At 44.8% G+C, this 15,503-nt stretch overlaps 1 protein-coding gene across 6 annotated transcripts in view; it reads right to left on the reverse strand.

The window, feature by feature from the left end:
• HERC1 (HECT and RLD domain containing E3 ubiquitin protein ligase family member 1) overlaps positions 1-15,503 on the reverse strand; it is a 2,088,313-nt gene that overhangs the window by 621,941 nt on the left and 1,450,869 nt on the right. For all 6 annotated transcript variants that reach the window (XM_078685198.1, XM_078685199.1, XM_078685195.1 and 3 more), the window contains exon 54: positions 6,225-6,422. In XM_078685198.1, coding sequence (XP_078541324.1) covers positions 6,225-6,422 — 198 coding nt within the window. The remainder of the gene's footprint in view (positions 1-6,224; positions 6,423-15,503) is intronic.

Genomic DNA, 15,503 nt, shown 5'->3' on the forward strand with positions numbered 1-15,503 from the left:
TGCCAAGGCTCGAGTTAACTTTACAGTTACATACATGTCGTGTCCCTCTAGAAGGGTGGAATGCTACCCCCGTCGCCAGAATTGGCGAGGGGGTAGTATTCCAATTCGTATGACACCTTACTCGACATGTTTTGATAATGTTATACCAGAGTTAGCATTTAACCGCGAGGATTATAATGCACTTAAGAGTATATGGTATAGCATTATCATGGAACAGCTATTAGGACTTGGTTCCGCGAGCTGCAAACGGGCTCAGCTCATGCCAGAGCACCATCTCACATAATTCCAAGCACTCTGCCTTCAGGATTGATAAGGCCTTCCATAGGAGTGACTGATAGGAATATATGTGTCCATTTTAGGTTTAGATATAGAGAACTATATCTAAAGCAAAGGGTGATTACACCACCTTGCCCCAGCTGTCGTGCAGCCAGTTGTGTCTGTTTAGATGGCCAGCCAGGGGTGGCATAATGCATGCTTCAGCCCCTGGTAGGCCCGGGGTACACCTATGCCCTGGATACCTAAGGTATACTGTACAGGGACTGATAAGGTGGCCCAGTACCAATTGGTAAATGCACCTAAGGTACATGGTTGTCAATTTAGAGAGAGAACAGCTAGGCTGTGGGTCTGATTAGCAGGCCCACAGCCAGGGAAAGTCGTAAATCAGTGAAGCAAAAAGCAAAAATCTGGGGTGGCCATGGGATTGCAGACCCCACTCTCCTACACCCTGGAAGCCACTCAGGGCTATAGGGAACACCAGGGAAGAACAGTAGTACGAAAGTACCGGTCAGCGACGGTTCCGACAATGGTCGACGCCGATCCGGCTTCGAGTCCATATCGAGGGGGAGGCTGGGTTAGACATCGGCTGGGGACACAACTGGCGTTGGAGGGGGCAGAGGTGTAGCGAGGTTGACCGGCGCCGATCCAGATCCTTGGGGGCCCTGCGGTGTCAGAGCCGTAGCAGCCGACTTTGAAGGACTAGAGCCCTCAGCCGAGTCTGTGGGGCCTGAAGGCATGCCGGCGGAGTTGGGCTGCCCAAAGATGGAATGGAGGGCTTCGTAAAAGCTACGAAGTTGAGTAGGGGTAGCTCTGGCTCCCGGGAAGGGCGAAGTCGACCCAACAGGTTCCGCGGGTGGAGCCAGAAGACTAACTTCTGCTTCCCACGTTGCGTCAGGCGACTAATGAGGAGAACACGAAGAGCAACTATGCTTCTTCGCCTTCTTCTTGAGCTTCGACTTACCCGAAGACTTGGGACGAAGAATCGTGGTGACGACTCTGCAACCAATCCCGCGACCTCCCTCTCGACCTGGGCCTCGAACGGAGCGGACTGCCGGGCCTCGAGAAGCTTTCAGGACTGCTCCCGCAAAGACTTCGGGTTCATGGCCCAGCAGTAGGAGCACGACTTTGGGGTGCGGGTCTGTACCCAACATCAGTTTGTGACAGGAGTCATAAGTCTTAAAGCTGGTTCGAGGACAGGACATCCCTGTGTGCACCAGGAGTCGAACGACTCGAAAAGATGTCGATAAAAGTCGCAAAAAAAGGAGTATAAAAGTGACTCGAGGTACCGCTCTCTCCGGATCTGCGATGGCTGGAGCGAAAAAAGAAAGTACTGACATCAGCGCGCAGGGGCCGCGTCTAAGTAGATAACGCAACATCATTCCGGCGACCACGACGCAAACGACGAACACTTGTAGGGGTACTGCTTAAGAAAAATTCTCCAGATCCAGTCTGACGCCTGGATCCTGTGATTCTAAGGTGAGGAATCCATAACTAATTGTCTCTTTCAGATAATGAAGTTTTAGGAAGTTCTGCAGTTGTCTTTCATTTACCTTGCCCTTCGGTTTTTGTCACACAGTCTGCAAGTAGTGAAAAGAGGGAAGTTGAAGCCCACAGGGGAAATGGAGGACCCAGTTTGAAATTCCTTAATCTCAAATTCCACCAGAACAAAATGTAATTGTAGGGAAGCCATAAATGTTTGTTTTTAGGCCTTGCCTGAAACAAACATAATTTGGTACGGCTTCTGGGGATGGATTCAATACGTTCAGAAACCAGCAGCACATGACTCCATAGTCCTACTTCTGTTTTTTTTAACAAAAGTTTTTAATGTGTTTCAAATATTGCATGTAGTACAGATACATGTTAAACTTACTGTCCATCTGCAGATAGTCCATTTCCGCATGGGTTGCATCTGTTCCATCGCTCAACAACATGGAATGTAAGAAAAATGTATATGGAGAAAAATGACGGCCATCTCCTCCTCTTCCCACATTTGCACTGCACAAGGCATTGGTGTATCAAAAAAATAGTAATGTTAACACTGGCGTGCACAGATCATCTCTACAGTGGCTGTGCCACAGCTAGGTCTCTATTCATAAAAATGGGTTCTCCAACACCTCTTTTTCATTCCCATGATTTCCCTGCCATTTTCTATTATTTGGGGTATTGTACTTTAAACCAGCATACTTCATTCTTTAATGAAGCTTTGAAAACGGAAGTAGAGAAGCAGCTATAAAAGACCTAATCTCAATAAAACTATTTGTTAAACTATCGACTGGCAGAAGAGGAGTCATATCCACATTGACTTCTTAACGAGACACTAACACTCACCCATATAGAGACAAATAGAAAGCTCTTTCTGAACACAAACTCACAGAGCAACAGTTATCAATCACATGCATGGAGATACTGGAATAAAAAAATCCAGTGTCATATAATATATTGCGATCTATTCTAGGTAAAAAGACTCATTACAAATTAATATATGATTGTTATAAGCACCCAGTGTAGCTGTATAAACAGTATCACACAACCAACCCAATAAGTTGGAGAGAATGCAGAAATATAGGCAATGTTCCTCATATATCGTGCCTATGGCCCAAAAAAAAAGCCCTTCTAGAAAGAGGTACTACATCGCCACATTTTAGGGTATCTTCTTCCATACAAGTTTTCCTATACTTTTTAAGGTGGGGACACAAGATTTGAAGTACCAATCTTTAATTGCATGGAACTGTTTAGGAGCTGTGAAAACTGCTATTGCAAAATATTGGAAAAAGAAAGAGGGCCCAGATGTTACATAATGGCACTCTCATCTGCGGAACCTTATGGCAATTGAAAAATTCACTTAGAAGATGGCAGATGGCAAAGACTGTAAAACACTTGGGAACCTTTGGTGAACTATCCCATGAAAGGTGCCCCTCTATAGGTGTGCCCGCTTGACACAAGGCGCTGACTTCATTTTAAAAAAAGAGGAGTTGTTTGGCAATCATATTGAGTTTATGACTGATGGGAGGCATTTCCTAGACAAACTTTAGTATAGATCAATAGTTAATATATGACTGCGTATAGATTGCCCCAACACTGACATTACCTCTTGTATCCTTGACAATAGTATGGTTAAGGCTATCAAAAGCTGCCGATGGGCCCACCAAGAAAAAGTAAAGATGCCTTCAACCACCTTCCATGCTTAGAATCCAATACTGCACACCTTAATTAGCACTGCCAAGAGACGCTATTGGGATGAAACACTGATTGCAAATCAGCCAATGATTAATTGAGGTCCTTATCAAGATGAAGTCTCTAATCTGAAGAATACGTAGGAAGTAACCCATGATCATAATGATGTAGCTGTGCAAGGCAGAAAAATGAAATCAGAATCCTGCTAAGATTGCTAGGCTGGGAACAAGAATACGCTATTGCAGTGTTTCCTAAACTTTTTTGCTTTAATCGACATGAGGTAGGTGATTTTTTTAATGTAACTAAAGCTTTGTGTGGTCATTTACAGAAAGCACATTTTCCATTTTAATGGGCACTAAATTTGTACATAAATACAATTTTTTTAATCATTTTTGCATCACCAAGTGTCATGGTTTGTTTCGATCCTATTAAAATCGTAATTTCCATCACACTTCAGAATTACAAAAAACAAGTGTGCTTCATTTTTGATTTTTTATCTGCTTAGTGTGTACAGTTCATTTACAGTTAATTACAGTTTGTTGTATGTTACAAACAAATTCCATCCTACAGTCCTTCCTTTCACACTCCCTGTAGCACAGCAAGTATTGTCACTTAATTCACTTTATTTTTCTTTCTCTGACTGCAAAATGAGGGGAGTTTGGAAAACACCAATCCCATGTTAAAATAAATAAGTACAATTTGTCAGTAGACATAGCCTGACATTTGAAGTCTGCCTTTGAAGAGTAGCAAATGAGTCAAGATAAATACAGAATTTAAAGACATCTTTATGTAATGCTTTGACTTTAGTGACCCACCCAAAAAATCGGCTTGCAAAGCACGGTCTGGGACACACTGGACTATTTTCCAAATAATAATTATTAGGCTAAAATGTAAAGACTGAACAAATGCTTAATTGCCGGAGCATTTCATATGCGGATCACCCCTCCCTCCCCCCCCCCAACTACTGTCAACAATATTTCAGCATATTCCCTTTAGACAGGTGAAGCCCACTTTGAAAAGACTCAAATCAATTCTCCTTTCTTTGTGGGGAAATGGTGCCGAAACAAAACAGGGCAGGGATTATTTTCTTTTTTTTTAGTAGTTAACCTCTGAGCAAAACCTTGAGCGGTTAAGTTTTGAAATAAATGCCATGGCAACAAAATATTTGTTCGAAAAACAGGTGGATATTAAGAAACATACTCGTAGGTGACCCTAAACCTGGAGGATGGCTCAAGACTCTAAATCGGTAGGAAGAGGACTGAGGAGAACAATCCCAAAATCCCACCCGAGTGCTGAATAACTTAGGAGGAAGCAGTAAAACAAGTTACTGGTCAAAATCATGGTCAATCACATCACAAATGCTAAACTGATTTAATCGGATGCAGAAAATCAAGTTGCAACCCAGGATACAGGAGAAAGGTATCCTCCATAAATCGAGTTTCAGTGGGTTGCCCTAGAGCAGTGTTTCTCACACTGTAGGTTGCAACCCTCTGGTGGGCGGTGAAGCAATTTTTGGTGGGGGCTAAATTCCAAGAAATAAATAAAGATGCCTTTAAATTCTCTATTTATCTGGTCACATTAACTGTGCTTGAATGACGGAGGTCCGGTGTCAGGCTATGTCTTCTGACAAATTGCTCCTTTTTTAACATGATTATTGTTACTTTGCAGTCAGAGAAAGGAAGTGAATTATGTGACAATATGGCTGGGGTGCAGGAGTTTGAAAGGAATGGCCGTAGGATGTAATGTTTTGTAACACATAACAACATGTAAATACTTGCACATGAACTGTGCACATTCAGCAGTTAGGAAAGCAAAAAACAAAGCCAATTCTTTGCAATTCTGAAGTGTGGTTGAAACAAAGGTTTTAATAGGACCAAAACAATTCAAGGTACTTTACTTGGTGTTGCACAAACAAATATTCATTGAAACCCGATTTCCACACAATATAAATTGTGTGCAATATAGTATTATCAGTAAAAACTGTATGTCTGTTCAACTTTAGTAGCCATTTCAATAGAAAATTTGATTTCTGTAAATGACAATGCGCTACCGCACAATGCTTTAGTTACATTTAAAAAAAACGCCCACCTCATGTCCATTAAACCTAGATGGGTCGCAAATGTTTGTCTCTCTAAGAGGGGTGTGGTTCTAATAACTTTGGCAACCACTGCCCTAGAGGGTGGTACAAAGTCTGTTAACGCAAAAGACTGCTAGCTCTTTTTCTTTGTTTTCCCTGACCTTATATGGTTTGTGTTCTATTTAAACTAATAGGGAGAAGGGGGTGGCATCATGTAAATCTAACCCAGGTGTTAATCTCTATCTAGAAATTGTGAAAAACAAAGAAATGGGTTAATGAGTAAATACAAATATGGCAATATACTTTATTCTATCGTCTTTTAAATTATGAGCCCAAAATTTGCTATTCTGACTGTTTAAATCCAAGTTCTTATTGAGAGAAAAAAATCTGAAATCTCCATCCAAAAAGGGCAAATGGAGACCCCGAATGTCTTTTTAGGAGGTGGGTGGCCAGGGGGGGGGTGATGCATAGTCACATAGATATTACAATGATTTTGAATACTGATGACTTCAGCTTACAGACTGAACACTATGTCCCTAATAGATTTGAAAATAGTTTAGCATTTTCTATTTAAATCAATTTAAAACAATTTACAAGTTGAAAGCAACAACAAAAATAAAGTTAATTCACACAAACATGGTTCCAGAAAAACTATAAATTTTTAGCAACATTTACAATAGTCATAAAATATACCCACCATCTTTCCTATAGCAGTGTTCCAGTTCGTGCCTATGCATAGTGGAAGCATCGAAAACTTCAATAAGGCCAAGTGAGCCATCAATGCGCCCAACCAACAGCATTTCAGAATCATTCGTTCCGGTTCCCATGGGGCTCTCTTCAGGCCAAGACAAAGCAGATACCCAGTGCGGCTGACTATCTAAAAGACCTTTCAACCCTTTAAAAAAATAAGAAAGAAAGAGAAAATACGGCCTATATGACTCTGCAGTAAAACAGTTTATTTTCTCAAATACTACTATATTTTAAAACTACTAACACACATCAAGTTTTAAAATGAATGGAAAATACCTTGTTCTAACCCATTTACAAATGCACGCAATCCTGTACATAATTAAGGCAAAAATAAAACCTCATTAATCCCCATCATAGACTACCTATTAAACTATAGTGATAACTGACTTCACTATCAGCGGTAAATTGGTTGAACAGGTACATCTACCATATGCAGAAAACTGAACACCAGCAAACTTGACTTTTCAACATTCAGTGACATTGAATTTGATCAATAGCAACACCTGTTAACGTTCTTCCAGACAAACTTGTCAATTAACCTCAGTTTTCAACTAACTTCTCAGAAGGTGCAATTGCACAGCTCAGGGAGGTAGGATTATTTAAAAATTAAATAATTTGAACCACTTTCATGGCGTAACCATCAGCAATAAAACATCTCCATTAATTTCACAAGACACAATGTTGATTATTTTATGCAATGTGATTTCAGTTATTCTGTCGGCTCCTCCTACTCAGTGGGAATCTGGGATAGAGGAGGGATCTGTAGCAGCGGTGCAGATTGCTTAGCCAACTTCGCTCAAATTGAGCATCCATATGTTCACCAGAAAAAGGCAGTAACTGAAGAGGGAGGCAGAGTGAAAATGTATCTTTCTAGGACTCGCCCTGAGAAGCAAGTGTGCAGCAGTGTTTCAACCTGGGGTAGTCTAACAAATACACAAGGCAAGATGAGATGAGGATACTTCACTACCTCTTGGCCGATATCTGTTTTCCACATTAAAGTTGAAAGCTGAAGAAGCGATTAAAACGGGGAACAGCCATTACAATGCAGTTTTTACCACGCGTTGCTATTACATCGCATGCGTTACAACGCATGTGATGTTACAACTCGTGGTAAAAATCACGCATACCATTACATCGCATGCGCTTTTACAACGCATGCGATGTAATGTGTAATGGCGGTGTAAGGAAACTTAGGCTGTTTACTCACAACGACGTGCAGGAAGGAGGAAGCAGGAACCGGGAGCAGAGACGGCGATGCTGGAGAGGAGAGAGGTAAGGGGTTTGAGTTGGGGTGGGGGTTACTTTTGTAAGGTTTAGGATGGCGTAAAAGTAGTGCTCTTACGTTTTAGTGTGTTTTTTGTGTAGTGTTTGTTTAGTGTGTAGTGTATTAGGGCTTAGGGTACTGTGGTAGTGATTTAGGTTTTAGGGTAGTGAAGTAGAGTTTGTGTAGTGATTTAGGTTTTAGGGTAGTGTAGCGTTTTAGGGTTTAGGGTAGTGTTGTAGTGTTTGTGGAGTGTGGTGTTTTAGGGTTTAGGGTAGTGTAGTGTTTTAGGGTTTAGTGTAGTATAATAGTGTTTGTGTAGTGTTTTAGGGTGGTGTTGTAGTGTGGTAGTGTTTTTGGGTTAGGGGTAGTGTAGGGGTGGGATTAGTGTGTTGTGTAGGTGTAGGGGTAGGGATGTCACTTACCTTGCAAACGTTTATTATGAGTATTGCTTTACCACGCATGCCTTTGCGTTGTAATGGCATGCGTGGTAAAGGCATACTCGTGGCAAAAGTATGCGATGTAATGGCATGCGATGTCATTGATTAGCATAGTAATACCCAAATTGTAATGGCACGCGTGGTATTACTATGCGATGTAATGACATACATCCGATTAAAACTGTTCAATTGCAGAGGAGAGTTTGGGGGAAGAAAAAGAAAAGACTTTGGACTAACAATTCTGTGATTCGATTTGGGAGCTCTGCCTTTTTGCAAGTATAAATTGCAATAAACTGGAATTGAACCTTGAGTAAGGTGTATTCAAGCTCATCAAAGAAGTATTGCCAACTAATATCACCAGTTGTGGGGGAAGTTCTTCAACAATTTTAAAGGTAACCAAGTTGGTGCAGAACATACCTGTGCCAGTCAGTTGTGCCTAAACTGTTTTAAGCATTTAAGTGCTGTGAGGTTAAGAATATCGGCACAAAAATAAAACAATTAAATGCTTTTTTCAGATCAATGCTTCTAGAAAAACAGACGGTGTAGGCGCACTAGCAGCGTTGAAAAGGTATGTTGAGATTATGGCCAAGGATTTAAAGCAGCCAACAAATAAATCATCAAGCTGTAGGATGCAATACCGACAAATGATGAATCATTAGGATCAACAACAGTAGGTACTACCGAACAAGTTACTTACCTACGGTAACGCTTTTTCTAGTGGATACAGTATCTGCCTGTGGATTCCTCACCTTGTGAATATCTCCCTGAGTCAGCAACATTCGGAAATTCTTTTTGTAGCTTTGCGCCGATGTGGACAACATCACAGAAGCACGGCATCGCGCGCGGCTCTGCTGACGTCACCAAACTCCATAATAGGCCCACGTCGGTGTGATGACATCAGTTCCGCCCTTTTTTCCGTGCCTTCGAGGCACGCAGACAAATCAACAACAGTAGATATACACACAATGTACACAGTACCAAATAATCAAAATAACACCCACGGTGTGTAGTCAATGTAGGAAAGCAATTATAATAACCCATTTCCTTTGACAATAAAATATTTACATTACACTAAATCAGGTATAGAAGAGTGGACAACGGGGAGGTGGGTGGGTCAGTGAGGAATCCAAGGCAGATACTGTATCCACCAGAAAAAGCGTTACCAAAGGTAAGTAACTTGTTTTTCTGATGGATACATCTGCAAGTGGATTCCTCACCTTGTGAATAGAGTCCCACAGCAGTCCCCACTCCCGGAGGAGGGTGTCCACTCTCCTATACCAAAAAATCCTGGAGGACAGAACGCGCAAAGTGGCCGTCCCTCCTCACTTCGGAATCTAAGCAGTAATGCTTCGCGAAAGTGTGGAGGGAAGCCCAAGTCGCAGCTCTACAAATGTCCTCTACAGGTACACCCCTAGACAAAGCAGATGTAGCATACCTTACTCTAATGGAATGAGCTCTTAAACCTTCAGGAGGTTCCTTACTCGCCAGAGAGTAGCATATCTTGATACACAAGACAATCCATCTCGACAGCGTGCGCTTGTGCACCGCCTTGCCTCTTCTGGCTCCAACAAAACCCACAAAGAGCTGGTCATCCACTCTGAACTCTCTGGTTCTGTCCAGGTAGAAGCTCACCGCCCTCTTCGGGTCCAAGCGGTGAAGTCGCTCCTCCTCCTTGGAAGGGTGAGGGGGAAGATAGAAGGTATGGAGAGTAATGGATTGCCCTAGATGGAAGGGAGTTACCACCTTAGGCAGAAAAGCAGCCCTGGTCCTGAGTACCATTCTTTCAGCATGAATGGTCAAGAATGGGGGCTTTGAACTAAGAGCTTGAAGCTCACTTACCCTCCTTGCCGAGGTAATTGCAATCAGGAAGACCGTTTTAAAAGACAACAGTCTCAAGGGACACTTGTGCAAAGGTTCAAAAGGTGAACCCATCAAGAAAGTGAGCACCCGATTCAAGTCCCATTGAGGCACAATAAAGGAAGTAGGTGGAAATATATTTGCAAGGCCCTTTAGAAACCTTAAAACAATAGGAGATTTAAATAAGGACGGCTGATCCGGCAGACAGAGAAATGCCGACAAGGCCGAAAGATACCCTTTGACCGTAGCCGCAGCCAAAGAAAGTGCAAACTGAAGTATGTCAGACAATCGAGCCTTCAAAGGGTCAATGGACTTCTCCCCACACCAAGAGACACATTTAGACCATCTATAAGAGTAGATATACTTGGTGGAATCACGCCTGGCCGATAAAATGACATCCACCACATCAAGTGGGAGAGAAAAAGAATTCAGGTTGCCCTGTTCAATCTCCAGGCATGAAGGTGTAAGGTCTGGAGGTGGGGGTGTAGAACCTGCCCCTCCATCTGAGAGGAGATCTGCCCTGAGAGGGAGACGGAGCGGCGGGCACGAGGAGAGGTGGAGAAGATCTGTGTACCACACCCTTCTTGGCCAATCCGAGGCGATCAATATAACTTGGGCCCGGTCTTGGCGAATCTTCCTCAGAACCCGAGGAATCAAGGGTATGGAAGGAAACGCGTAAAGGAGTCTTGAGTCCCAACTCAACTGAAACGCGTTCCCCAAAGCTCCCTGCATCGGATACTGGAGACTGCAGAATAATGGGCAGTGAGCGTTCGAGAGTGGCGAACAGGTCCACCCAAGGAGTTCCCCACGTCCGAAAGATGTGACAAACCACCTCTGGATGAAGCCTCCACTTGTGGTCGGCGAGGAACTGCCGACTGAGACTGACTGCACGTACGTTCAGAACTCCGGCCAGATGATTTGCCATCAGACAAATCTGATGGTCCTGAACCCAGGACCAGAGATGCAGAGACACTGCGACCCCACTCCTAGCTGCTTGTTGACATACCACATCACAGTAGTGTTGTCCGTCAGGACTTGAACCGACTGACCGCGAAGGGAAGGGAGGAAGGCCTTGAGCGCCAGACGTATCGCCCGCAACTCTAAAAGGTTGATGTGAAGTAACCTTTCCTCTGGAGACCAAAGACCCTTGATCTCCAGATCCCTCAGATGAGCACCCCACCCTAGAGTGGATGCATCCGTTATTACTGTGGCAACCGAAGGAGGAAGATGAAAGGGCTTTCCATGAGTCAGATTGCCCTCCACGTTCCACCAAGACAGATGCGCCACAGCTTCTCTGGAGATCCTCACTGACTCCCTGAGATCTCCGTTGTGCTGATACCACTGCCTGCGGAGGCACCACTGGAGTGTCCTCATGTGCCAGCGTGCATGATTGACCAACAGAATGCAGGAAGCCATCAGACCGAGCGAACGGACGACCTTCAGGACTGGAACGACCGCTCCATTGTAAAATAAAGGAATCATTTCCTGTATGTCGCGAATCCTTTGAGGAGGAGGGAATGCCCGACAAACAGTTGTATCCAATACAGCACCTATGAACAGGTTGCGCTGGGAGGGCACCAGGTGAGATTTGGGTACATTTATCGAAGAACCCAATCTGAACAACAACTGAGTTGTGACCTGCAGATGATGGGGGCACCTTCTCTGGGGATTCTGCCTTGATTAGCCAATCGTCCAGATAAGGGAAAACTGGTATCCCTGATCTTCTGAGAAGTGCCGCCACCACAGCCATCACCTTGGTGAAGACTCGAGGCACAGTAGTAAGACCAAAAGGAAGGACCGCATACTAGTAATGCTGCGATCCCACCGTAAATCGGAGATACTTCCTGTGCGATTTCAGGATGGGGATGGGGAAATATGCATCCAGCAAGTCGATCAACACCATCCAGTCTTCTTCCAGCAGCGCTTGAAGAACCTGTGCAAGGGTGAGCATCTTGAACTTCTCCTGCTTCAGAAAGAGGTTTAAGACCCTGAGATCCAGGATTGGACGAAGTCTGCCATCCTTCTTGGCGATCAGGAAATACCGGGAGTAGCATCCCTGTCCCCTTTCCTGTTCCGGAACCACCTATATCGCACCTTTTCTCAGTAACACCAGGACTTCTTCCTGCAGGAGTAGCAGGTCATCCTCTGAGCAAAACCCTTGGCAAGGAGGGTAATTCGGAGGGAACTCCCGAAAGGGAAGAGCATACCCATTCTCCACGAGATTGAGAACCCAAAGGTCCGATGTGACCGATTCCCAATCTCGTAGAAAATAGGTAAGCGGACCCCCCACAGCACCCGTATGATCAGGAATGGCGGATCTAGGGCTGCTTTGCTGACGTTGGAGGGGGTGGGGAGAGGAAGACGAGGAGGAAGACAAAGAGGAGGAGGAGGAGGAAGCTTGACGTCCTCGAGGACGATCTCTTTGTTTGCCCCTGTATGACTTATACAGCAGATTTTGCTGTTGTTGCTGCTGTTGCGAAGGCTTGTAGGGACGAAAGGAGGACCTCCCAAATCCCCTATACCTTTTGCCCACAGTTCCTCTGGTTTGTAAACCCAAGGATCTGGCCGCAGCCCTGCTGTCTTTGAATCTCTCCAACGCAGCATCAGCCATTTTTCCGAAAAGGCCCGAGCCATCAAAAGGCAGATCCATTAAGGCAGCCTGGACATCCGCAGAGAATTCGGAGGACTTCAACCAGGCCGCTCTTCTGGTGGCAATTGAAGATCCCATGACTCTCGCCACCGAGTCTGCTGTGTCCAACCCACTCTGGATGACTTGCCGAGCAGCAACCTGAGTGTGAACAAGCACCTCATTAAATAATTTTCTGTCCTCCTCTGGAATCTTAGGAGCTAGTGGTTTCACAGAATCCATCAAAGCATGGATGTAACGTCCCAAGAGGCATGTAGCATTTGCTGAGTTGAGAGCCATACTCGCCGATGAAAAGACTTTCTTTGCGGCTTGGTCCTGCTTTTTAGATTCCTTGTCCCCAGGCACCTGAGGGAAAGCACCTGCAGATTTTTTGGAGCAGGCTGCCTGTACCACCAAGCTCTCAGGCAAAGGATGCGAAGATAAAAAGTCTGGGTCTCCAGGAGCAACCCTGTATCTTCTTGCAACGGCTTTAGAGACAGTAGGAGCTGTAAGAGGTCTATTCCACACCTCTAAGATTGGCTCCGTCAAAGCATCATTGAAAGGAAGCATGGGCTCCACAACAGAAGATGGAGAGTGGAGGACTCCTGTCAAAATATTAGACTTGAACTCTGCAGTAGGTAGAGTTAAATTCAATAGATCCGTTGCCTTCTTGATGACTACATGATATGGAGCCACAGCTTTAGAAGGGGCATCTGAGAAAGAGGCTAACTCCCAATCCAGAGACAGTTCCAAACCACTAGCCTCTCTTAAGTCATCCAAGAAATCCTCAGTATCCTATAGCTCTCCCTCTTCCATCTCGACTTCTCTGTATCTTTGTTCCTCTAGAAGTCGTTGAGCCTTACGTCTCGACCTCTCATTCGGGAACGGCGTCGGCGGATCAGGAATCGACTCCGACGGAGCCGGAGTCGAGCTTGCAGCAGGAGGACCAGGCCGCTGTTCTCGAGGTCGGACCGGAACCGGCGCCAGTGACGAAGGCATCGGCGTCAAAGTCTTCAGCGACGCCGAGAAACGCCAAGGCGGTGCCGAAGCCGGCATGAACGGCGCCGGAGCATAAGTTTGTTGGACTCCCAGGTTAAATGCCATCGGACCCATGGGACCAGTCGGTGCTCCAGAGGGGTACAAGGCTCTTGTATAGACACCATACATAGCGTTTAAAAAACTGAGTAGGGTCTTGACCTGGGCCCGGAAAAGGAGGGTATGAACCCACAGGCTGCTCTCGAGGAGGCACCGGATTTGTCTCATCTTCAGGTTGGTAAGCCGGAGTCGTCAAACCCTCAGGCAGGGGAGCCTCTTCCTCCTCTTGAGTTGGAGATCGAGACGGCGCCGGAGAGGGATTTGACAACAGAGCCGGTGAATGCTCCGGCGACTCCATGGGCGAGGCCTCACCCTCCGGATCCAGAACCTTAGGCGAAGGAGATTTAACATCCTTCCGATGCTTCCTGCTTTGCGACTTCGGTCTCAAATCCGAATCTTTCTCCGAATGATGTCGAGACCCATGCTTCCTATTCTTGAGCTTCTTTTTTGTCGACCTGGAAGCATGCCCCGATGACGACCTCAAGGGCGACCTCGAACGAGACCTCGACCTCCTCGATCGCGACCTCGAGCTCTTCCTGTCATTTTTACCCTTCATCTTGGCAACCAGTAGCCTCGCCTCTCTCTCACGAAGGGCCTTGGGATTCATCTTCTTACAGGATGGACACCCTTGGACATCATGGTCTGAGCTCAGGCACCAAATCTTCATGCGGGTCCATGCTCGACATCATTTTCCCGCATTCACCACACGGCTTGAATCCGGTCTTCTTCGATGACATCTCGACAGGAGAAGGCGATACAAGAAACACGAAAACCAACAAACAGTAACAAAGTTACTATCAAAGCTACAGAGGATCCCTCGAAAACCGTTAGCGTCGATGACGCGGAAAAAAGGGAACTGGTGTCATCACGCCGACGTGGGCCGATTATGGAGTTGGTGACGTCAGCGGAGCCGCGCGCGATGCCGTGCGCTTCTGTGACGTCGTCGGCGCAAAGCTACAACAAGAATTTACGAATGTTGCTGACGCAGTGGGATATTCCCAAGGTGAGGAATCCACTGGCAGATGTATCCATCTGAAACTTAGTAACTGTTCTTCTCATGTAAGTTTCTTTCTTCATAGTCTTGCTTTGTTACTTAGCTGCTTGGATGACATGTTCTATGCCTCAGTAATAAGATATGTATCCATTTTTTAACACTGTTCATTTAGACAATTATTTACCGGCAAGATGTTCACATGGGGGATCTGTGGGAATTAGTATCCATCATAAAATGTATTCATTACTGTTCACACAAACAATTAGGCACGCAACAGATCAAGGTAGAGCTTTAGAGACATGCAACTGGGATGCATATTGGACCCCCGAGTCGCTAATAATTAAATTGCATGGTTAAGGAAAGAAGAAAATTAAAATATATGAATTAAGTGAATAAACAAAATATATATCTGTGAATGTGTAAGAAACCAAAACACTTTCTTTTTCCAAAGGGGAACATCTCTTCCCTAAACATTGCTTCGGAATCTGCAGTGCCTTTTCATTAACCCTTAGTCAAATGCAATTGAAATAAACTAACTGGACTGATTATGGCTTTAATACTACAATGAGAAGAACACTGCATTGTCCCATAAAGGCATCAGGCTGCTGCAGAATTCCAGGCAACAGTGTAGTCTGAGATAGCTACAAATATTGTGTGCGTATTAGGATCCTCGTTATTATGAGTGCGATTACTGAGAACTGACAATGACCTATATATGCATTCTTGTATGAGGTACTGTACAGCGCACATCTAGTCAATAGGCAGGGAACGCTGGGCAATGTGTGACTGGAGGGGTAGCTTGTTTATACGAGCAAAACTTAACTGCTACTGCACTGTGATGTATTCTTTAAAGAGGTGCTTTTTTAGGTCCTTTTTTTTTTCTATGTCTTCGCGTCCAGTCGATGATGTCTAGGCTGGAGGGATGGCTAGAGCCACTTAAAATGGTAAACTTG

Source organism: Lissotriton helveticus, chromosome 3_2 (genome assembly GCF_964261635.1).
Source record: "Lissotriton helveticus chromosome 3_2, aLisHel1.1, whole genome shotgun sequence".
Classification (NCBI taxonomy): domain Eukaryota; kingdom Metazoa; phylum Chordata; class Amphibia; order Caudata; family Salamandridae; genus Lissotriton; species Lissotriton helveticus.